Source organism: Rhizophagus irregularis, chromosome 6, assembly GCF_026210795.1.
Source record: "Rhizophagus irregularis chromosome 6, complete sequence".
Taxonomy (NCBI): domain Eukaryota; kingdom Fungi; phylum Glomeromycota; class Glomeromycetes; order Glomerales; family Glomeraceae; genus Rhizophagus; species Rhizophagus irregularis.
Window position 1 is genome coordinate 3,868,547 of NC_089434.1, and position 10,321 is coordinate 3,878,867.

Consider the following 10,321-nt stretch of genomic DNA (forward strand, 5'->3'; position numbering starts at 1 on the left):
GTTAAATAATCTGAGTTAAAATCACCCCCCTAAATTTATATTTTATATTTATAAAATCATTTGTGTTATTATTCATTTCACTTTATATGGATTTTATTTATTTTGATATTATAGAGTATAATGACAAATTTTTTCTTATATTTTTGACAATGTCTCTCGTTTTTTATTGTAATCATAATTTACATTTTTTTTTTGAAAATTTGGGCAAAATTATAAAATTTACTAGTAGGTTAAATCGCCCAGGTCAAATCACCCTAGGTTAAAATTAGTCTTATACACATTTTATAATGATTGACAAAGAGAGATGGTAGCAAATTTACAGTATAAAATCATTTGTATCTAAATATCTAAAAAAAAAGTAATTAAATATTTACAATAAAAAAAATTAGTAAATATTCTTTTACATTTTAAAATAATTAATTTTTACCTTCAGGAATTTCAAATTCATCTTGATCTTCAGAATGAAAATTTGGGTTATTGTATACATCATCTTCATCATCTTTAGTACAAAAGAAGAATAATTAAAAAAAAAAAAATACAAAAATGGTCATTAAAATGTGTATAATTGTCAGTTTTACCATCAAAATTAACATATGATCCTTTTATTTGTTGCACTGCTTCTTGTTTATATTAAATTGAAATATTATATTAAAATTATATTATTTAATGAGCTTTTACACTAAATAAATAATATTAGGTTATTACTTACCATCATTTATTTGTAACTTTTCAAATGGTTTGGATAAATTTTTACTATTTACTAAAATTTGAAAATAGATATTATTATTTATTTACCTAATTGTCATTAAAAAATTATCAAAATATATAAGTTACCCATAAAATTGTGTATTTTTGATGTCTGATTGCTTGAGTTATTAAAATCATCAACTAAAGAAAAGGTAAATTTAATTGAATATATACTATATATAATAAATTTACAATTTGAAAAATACTTACTATTAGTAGGAATACTAAAATCATATGGTTTACTATGGAATACTATTTAAAATGAAATATTTTAGTTAAAAAAAGTCAAAATGAATAATAAGGGTATAAATAATCTGAAAAATTAAAAGAATTTAATATTAAATTGATAAATTTACATTACCTTCTAGCTCCTCTATTTATTTTTTAATATAAACAATAAGATTTTATTATTATTACTTATTTATTTAAAATAATTAAAGCAATATGTATTAAATACAATACCTTCTGTTGCATTTCTTGGTTCAGGTAGATTTTCAAATTGATGAATTTTACTTGTAAATAATCTGCTATACGTACTATTATTTGTTTTATCTAGTTCTAAATTCTTATTTATTTTTATTTTTATTTTTATTAAACAGTAATAGTTAGCGAAAACAAATTTTATAAACATATCAAAAATGAAAAAGTAAAATAAAAAAATGAACTAAACTATCAGAAGAATCTACTTCGACGGTGGGGCAATTAAATACGAAACTATTAAAGATATAACCAACTACACCTAAAAACCATTTCTTTAATTAACCCACTACCTCCCATACACTAGCCGAAACTTGGTAAGTTGAAGCCCGCCCTGCAGAAGAAAGTAAAATTGACCCTATAAAATTATATAAATCAACTACTAAAATCTACGATGGCGCTACGAAGTAAGATTAGTATAAAATTCTATTATATTTTTGCCAAAATAAATGTAATTTCTAACACTATCTAAAGAATCATAATGAATAATATTATTATTACTACTATTATTATTAGGTAATGAACGAACGCTTTTAAACTTTAATTTTTTCTTTTTAGTCAACCCTAACGAACGTTCAAATTCCTTCAGGTGCGAACACCGTGGAATCCAAACCTCTTCAAATATTTCATTGAAAATAAACTGTCTCATTTGAATCAAAACAACAGCAACATTTTTCTTTGTGGTCCAAGAATTCAACAAATCCGAAAGTGACATAGGTATAATTCCTTTAATAATGTCAATAAAAGTAAACACGTTAGGATCATATGATATATCCCATATATCAAGCGCCATAAGAGCATTGAAATCTTGTATATTATCATTATATGCTAATATCCAAGTCAAGAGATGATTAATAGTTTTATCTCTAATATTGTTAATGATATCATAATGACCACTACACGTCCATACGTGATTAAAAGTTTCATCATACAATCCACATATAGGGCACATCCAACCATCATATAAGTCAAGCAAAGATTTCTTCATCTGTTCAATTGTAGGAATTTCTTCAATTAACAAGTGAACTTTTTGAGCTTTCATTTTAGAAGAAGAAACAGAAGTTTCATTGTTATTTATATCACAATTTAAACAACTAAATGTGGATGTCCAGTCAACTTCTAACGTGCGATATTTAGAATTTCTATTCAGATTAATAAATTTTTCTAATCCTTTGTAGTTGCATAAATTTTTCAAAAATGAACGCAGCTTATTTTCAATAATAATACCATTCCAACAAGGAAGAACTTTCATCAAACAAGCGTTTCGTCTAAAAACTATATAGCGATCTTGATCAGTATGCGCAATTTTCGCCAAATTATCTACATAATTATTACCCAAATCATCACCATGAGCAGCAACCTTAAACATTTCCACATGCAAATTCAATGTTAATATAATTCTACATAAAATAGCCCATAAGAAATTATTATTAGCCTTAAAGTATTCTCGTGAGGTTTGAGAAAATCTTGATTTCTTTAATGTGTCAAATTGTGTAATAACGTTAAGCGAATCTGTATTAATCCTAACTTTGCTATTTTTTGGAACAACGCTTAATGCTAAAAGGACAGCTAATAATTCTCCTCTATACGCAGAAGGCCATTTATCAATAGTAGAATAAAATTCGACATGAGGTATATCAAATAAATCACTAATCTGAGCGAACGCGCAACTAATATTACATTGTTCAGTACCTAATTCTATTAATGATCCGTCGGTATAAAACTCAAAAATATAATAATTGTTGTTGTCAAAAGGAGCTAATGTGCGTTGTATAATTAACAAATCATTTCTTGAAGTTGAGGAATCTAATAGATCCAAAATTATATTCTCTTGCAATTGTGGAGAAATCACGTGATTTTGCGTTAACGCTCGATGTATAATATCATATTTCTTTTTTGCAAAATCAAAAATATTAAAAATATTGAATTCTATTAAGTTTGTAAGTTGACTAGGCGCAAATTGAGAATCTGTTAATAAGGGTACTAAACATTCCCAGTCAGCAGAAAACGTACAAGGTGATCGTGTTGATAATAATGCATTAGCAGCACATCCATATTCCATACATTGATATATATAAGTATGTGTATCAGTACATCGAGACATATCAACATGAAAATGTTTAATAACAGGTCGTTGTGTTTCATCTATTCCTTGAATTTTACCAATAAGTACAGAGTTGAATTGTGGATTATAAAATGCTATTAAAGATCTATTCTTTTTAGTAATATCATATGATCGAGTCTCTTCCACATTATCAACACGAGCGCCAAATAATTGTGTTATATTATGATTCAAATGAACACCATCTAAAGTAATTAAAGATCTAATATCTGAATACCATTTAGTTTCTCTCCGTTGTGAAAAAATAGGAATATAAGCCTTAATAAGTATTTCTTTCCATAATAATAAACGAGATTTGTCACCCGAAATAATTTGATCTAAAAATAAAATTTTCTTTTCACGAAGTCTCTCCTTATGTTTAGAATAATATGCATTGTCTACCACATCTTCTAAAGGAATTTTACCACCTTTAATTGTTGGAAAAGTATTACTATCTAAATTTTCTAACGAAATATTATTATCATGACATAATAAAAGCATATTAAGAATATAATTATTTTTTCGTGTATGCGGAACACGATTATAAGGAAGTTTTTTTATCAATGGGCGTGATGTCCATAATTGGGCCTGTAAGGATTTTAAACGAATTTCAGTAACTTTTCCTAATAGACCATTGTCGTTAAATTGAATACAAAAATCAGTAATCTTGGCTTGAAGTTGATTGTCGTAAAAATCTCTATATCCATATATATAAGGATTATCGAGTATAGCATTAGGCGCAGAACGAGCGAATTTTAATTTGTTTTTAAACATCCTTCTAAAAGGAATTATTAAAGATTCAGTTTGTGTTTTCGATAAAGCCATAACTTGTGACCAGTATTCAACTCGAGGAACGATAATTCTATTAAATATATATAAAATATGTTTATCAGTAATTTTCTTTTTATACATAAGATTAACTAAATGGTCTATTTCATTCTTGATCTTGAACATTAAATAATTTCCATCATGTTCAATATTGAAATACACTCCCAGAATACGCATAGGTTCGTGTGGATGTTTGGCTTTAATATTAATTTCTTCACGACCAAACTTGATTGAAATTTTGTCATTATAATTATGAGAATATTTACGCTTCTCAGTTGTAGTCCTCATCATAAGCTCAGACTTTTCTTTGTTAATTTGAATATCATTAAGACGATAAAATGTATCAGCGATGTATAACATTTTTTCCAATTTTGACTTTTCATCAGTAATCCATTGAGTATCATCCATATACGCCATAATGGAAACATTTTGTTGATTAAGAACACCTTTTTCTTGAACAACTGATTTTGATATACAAGAAATATTATATCCCAATTGTTGTTTATCAATTTCTGCTAAAAGAGGATCGTAATAAATACACCAAAGCAACGGTGAAATTACTTCTCCTTGATCAATTCCTGTAAGAACATCATAAGATGCAGTTTTTCCATATGCAGTGATTACTTGATTTTTTCTATCTTTAAAAAGTTCTAAAATGAGGGATGAAAAATCGTTAGGAATTTTAATTCTATCCATCGCTTTTTTGAGTTGAAAAATGTTCACACGATCATAAGCCTTTCCCATATCCTGAGAGAGTATCCATAATTCATTATTATTATCGATTGAATTTTGAATAACTTCATTCATAATCCTTATCGGTTCAAATGTTGATTGTTTAGGCAGACCAGCGAATTGATTTGCCTTTAATACGTTATTATCTTTCAAAATAATTGCTAAACGACGATTTAGCAAGGAAATAAGTGCTTTTCGAGTGGTTTCTAAAAGAGTAATAGGGCGAGAGTTTGATAATTCACAATTAAAGGGTTTAGGTTTAGCAATAGGAAAGACCGTCGCTTCTTTCCATTGTTTTGGTAAAAATCCTAATTCTATAATTTTACAAATTAAATAATATAAAATATGATTACAATCATCACTTAGATGTTTCAACATTTCATTTGACACGCCTGAAGGTCCTGTCGCTTTTCCATTAGATAGTTGTCGAATAATATCTAACCATTCATCATAAGATGGAGCGTCCATAATACTAGAATAAATATTTTCGTTAATATGAGGCTGTGGTTTATATTGTTCTTTCCATCTGCCTTGTATTGGTTTCTTTCTATTAACAGAGCCCGCCACTGTTTGAAAATGACGATTTGTTTCTTCCAGCACCTGAGTCTCATCTGTAATTAAAACTTCATTACCATTATGATCTTTCTTATAAATTTTTTCAATTGAAATAGAAACCATTTCTTTTTCTGTAATAGATTGAATCATTCTCCCTTGATCATCTTTATAATTATCACATCGCTTTTTGATGTTAGAGATAATTTGTTCTTGTTCCATAATGTTAAGTTCAAGTTTAAAAACAATTCTCAATTGTTTTCTAATTTCATTAAGTTCATCAAGATAACTATGGAACTGATCATTATCTAAAAAATTAAAATTATTGTCAGAAGTAACTAACTCATACTTGTCTTTTAACTTAATTATCGCGTTTTGATAATTAATCCATTTGTCGATCATTTCCTGATTTGGATGGTTTCTTAATCCTGTGATACATGAGCGGATTTCTTGAATACGGTTAATGATATATCTTAGATCAAAGTAAACTGACAACTTTTTCTCAGGAGCACATTTGATTTTCTGTTTTATAACTTTTTTGTTTTTTATATTTTCATTAGCAGATTTCATGATAAGTTGTCTAAGAGAATCCCACACATGATCAACATGTTTTCTTTTTGTGATCGAACGATCCTTGAGTTTGATTCTTTCGATTTCATGATCCAAACCAGCACGGAAATTATCCCATGTAAATTCATCATCTTCCTGATCCATTTCATCATATAAAAACACAGTACGAGTTATTTTCTTTTTACTTTTGTTAATCTTAGGTAATGTTTTTCCTATAAATAATTGTGTATCAAGCGATAAAGTGACAGTATTATGATCAGTTGTAAAATGATCATTTTCTATTACAGTACTATTCAAACTTTGGCCAAGTATTGGTAATGAAGCCCAAATATAATCTATTCTTGATTTTTCGTTAGAATCATTAGGCGGAATATAAGTATATATATTTTCGTCATCTTCGTTAAATATCGGAATTGTATCTAAAAGGTGTCTGTTTTCTAGCATTTTGAACAATTTGAAATACCATCTATTATTAACAAATGACATCAAGTATTTTCTATAATTAATGTTGAAATCACCCATAATGATTATTTCCATATTTTTGTTTTTCGCGTCATCGATAACATTTTCGATATATTGATATAGTTCCTCAATTTGTGTTCTTTCTTTTTTGTTAGCGTTAATGTACACCTGAATTAACCTAACATTTTTCTTTTGACTAAAATTTAAGTCTAAATATAAAACACGGCCTTTATGACCAACCGCTTTATGAACAAATATATCGTATTTATCGCTAACGATAATTCCTACGCCTTGACCTTTACCCCCTTGTTGTGAATAATCAAAATAACCATGGAAACCAAATTGTTGTTGCCAAATTTTTGATTGTCTATAAGAAAGATTAGTCTCGGCTAATCCATATATGTCAATATCATTGTTTTTCATCGCGTCTAACGTGAAAATTAATTTGTCTTTACTAAGGGTACGAATATTCGTAGTAGCTATTTTCGTTATTGAAGAATGTTTTAAAGATTCTTTTGTAATAATTGGATTGTTATTTTCTATTTGGGGGAAATTTTTTTGTTGTTGAATGTTCGAACTAGAAGAAGAAATTATATTATTGTTCATCATAAAAATAATTATACGGCAGAATCATCAAAAACTTCATCATTATCCCCCAATAATGATGAAGCTGAAGGGCCACCAGCTAACATGTTGTAAAGAGATGAAAGTAAGGATTTAGTTTCCTGGTGATTTTGTTGTATTTGCTTCTGTTGAGCAACAATATTTTGAATGTTTTGATCGGATTTTTGGAATTGTTGTGATTGAATATTGGACTTATTCGCAAGTTCATCTTCATCTTCACTCGATTCAGAATTACTTTTACAGCGTCTTTTCGCTTTAACTTCTGTATTATTATCAAATTGTTGATTTTTCTTTTTCTTACTAACTGGGACTGGATGCGCTTTATCACATTTAAGCGCTTGTTGAGCTGTAACAACTTCACCAATTTGCTTGCCAGTATCGCTAATAAGCAACTCCATATTGAGCAATTTATCTTCAACCTTCCTTATAGTATTAATAATTTGTTCCTTGAATTTTAAAAACATCGGATGGTTATTAAAGTCATCACTATCGTCATCATTATTATCATGATTACTGCGAGATCTTCTTTGATCACGTGATCCAGAGGGAATATTATTATTAGATTTAGAGTTATTTCTGGGCTTTTGTTTAGATTTAGCCGCATCCGCATACGACTTTTTTAGATTTTTCCAATTATCAGCGCCACTAACAAACCGTTTAGAATGAGATTTGTTAATATCTTTGTTAGTACAGTCTTTGGCCATATGAGTGGGATTACCGCAAATATTACAAATGCGATCTTCCTCTTTACTCCAGTATAATTGTCGAGTACCAGCGTTGCCCTTTTTGAATTCAATATTCATTTGTCTGACTGCCACCAAATCATCTCGCGAAGAAAAATGAATGTAAGCATAGCGACATCTTTGATATTTACCACGAATCATAACAGCTGGGATAAAACAAGTTTTCCCTTTACATTGTGTCATAACTTCCTTGAGATCATAACCACTAGTTTGATAATGTAACCCAGATAATCTTAACGAGAATTGTTTCCTTTGCTCGCGTTCCTCTTTGCTCAATAACAATGGTAAAACTCTAACTATGTCTTTGTTAATATGATAACTCCATTGCTCTTTAAAGTAATCAATAGAAGTAGCATCCTTATACGTAATAAAAGCAACTTGGTAAAGACCAGCACCTCTCGTATAAATCTTCTCAATTTCGCCAAGATCTTCAAAGGACTCACGAATTTCGCGTACCTGTCTAAACGCAGGAATATCAATCACTTGAATTGTACGATTATTGGAATTTTGTGACATATCACTATCCTTGTCATTTGTAGTAGCCACCTTTTCAGGCTTTAATGGGGTAGGTTGAAGTTTCACATTAAACACTTCACCCGAATCATCTTCTTTTTGCTCTTGAATAACAAGTTCTATTTTAAGAAATTGGTCAAATTTTTCTTTGTCCAAAAATGATACCTTCGCCCCTTGCTTTCCCAACGGGGTAACTGGAAGTTGTTTGTTATACTGGATATTATAGGTTTGTAGCGCCTTTTTAATTTTGGTAGTTTTTAGACTTTTTCCTCCAATAAGCTCACCATATGGAACAAGTGCAATGTGTTCTTTTATTTTTTCTATAGTAATGATCGACGGGTCTTTGTTAGAATTACTAGGATCAACATCCATGGGCTGGGACCCTTGATCGGCTTGCAGATTAATCTTATCCTGATTAGGCAAAACAACAGATTGTTGTTGATCCTTATGAGGAGTTGAAATAATTTCTTTGTTAAGAGTCGGAACCTTATTGGTTCCATTCACGTTGTTTACAATATTCTGCGGAGGTAAGGGAGGGTCATGTGACAAATCTTTCGCGACCACCTTGGACTTTTCAGTAGCTTTCCCTTTGTCGTTACCAGAAGAAGATTTGGAGTTTGGACCATAAGTATCCTGAAAAATTTCTTTTTCCATGTCCATAGCACGTTCAGCTTCCATGGTTTCTGTCAGTTTTTTGTCAGAAGTTGGCTGCGGCTTTTTCCGATAGGTATTCCAAATACTCTCATGATGAGAAGCAGTTTCCTTCGGTGCACTGAAGGTGAACTGGTTTTCAGGACTAGTCGGCCTACTTCCACCTGCTTGGGAATTACGGCTTGAGCTACGTGTTTGTCTACCACCTCTACCACCTCGTTTAGCGTTTCCAGACATTTTCTATAAATTGTTAGATATTTACTGCGGATTTTAAGCGATTTTAACAATTTGCAAGAAAGAGTTTTTTCTAAATTCTTATTTATTTTCACCCAAGTAGGATTTTAAGGCGATTTTTTACTTTAAAAGGCAAAAATTTTGGTTGATCATTTCATTTCAGTCAGATTTTCACCAAAATTTTCTATTCCGTTTTTGAAAATCATCCACATGCATAGTTGCCATGGATACAAAAAAAATTGCCTTTTTCGTAAAAAACTCTCAGTTTAATCTTAAATATTAGTACAGTACTGTACATGTACATGTACAAGTACAAGAGCAAGAACATGAACATGTACATGTACATGTACAGAGAAAGTGAACATTCACTATGGAAACTTTTTGCGCTGAGTTTAACTGTGCTGCTCAAAAAGAATGTTAACTTGACAGATCATGAAATAGTATGTTGATCATTTTTTATTAAAATGTGAAAATTTTTTTTTTTAATTAAAAATGTCAAAAACTTGATTAAAAAACAAAAAAAAATTAAATTTTTTAATTAAAAAAGTCAGACTTGACGTTTTTTGTTATTAAAAATCAAAAAAAAAATGATTTTATTAATCAAAAATGTCAGACTTGACGTTTTTTGTTATTAAAAATCAAAAAAAATGATTTTTTTTAATTAAAAACGTCAGACTTGACGTTTTTTGTTATTAAAATCAAAAAAAATGATTTTTTCTTAATTAAAAACGTCAGACTTGACGTTTTTTGTTATTAAAAATCAAAAAAAAATATATTTTTTAATTAAAAACGTCAGACTTGACGTTTTTTGTTATTAAAAATCAAAAAAAAATATATTTTTTAATTAAAAACGTCAGACTTGACGTTTTTTGTTATTAAAAATCAAAAAAAATATTTTTTTTAATTAAAAACGTCAGACTTGACGTTTTTTGTTATTAAAAATCAAAAAAAAGTGATTTTTTTAATTAAAAACGTCAGACTTGACGTTTTTTGTTATTAAAAATCAAAAAAAAGTGATTTTTTTAATTAAAAACGTCAGACTTGACGTTTTTTGTTATTAAAAATCAAAAAAAAATATTTTTTTTAA

The 10,321-nt window shown here is 28.8% G+C and overlaps 1 protein-coding gene across 1 annotated transcript; it reads right to left on the reverse strand.

The window, feature by feature from the left end:
- Positions 1–8,132: 8,132 nt before the first annotated feature.
- OCT59_026565 (uncharacterized protein) lies at positions 8,133–9,237 on the reverse strand (the record flags this gene model as incomplete). The annotated part of the gene is made up of 2 exons (XM_066143241.1): positions 8,133–8,165; positions 8,293–9,237. 2 exons carry the CDS (start codon positions 9,235–9,237, stop codon positions 8,133–8,135), a joined length of 978 nt encoding a protein of 325 aa, XP_065992778.1.
- Between the last annotated feature and the right edge of the window lie 1,084 nt (positions 9,238–10,321).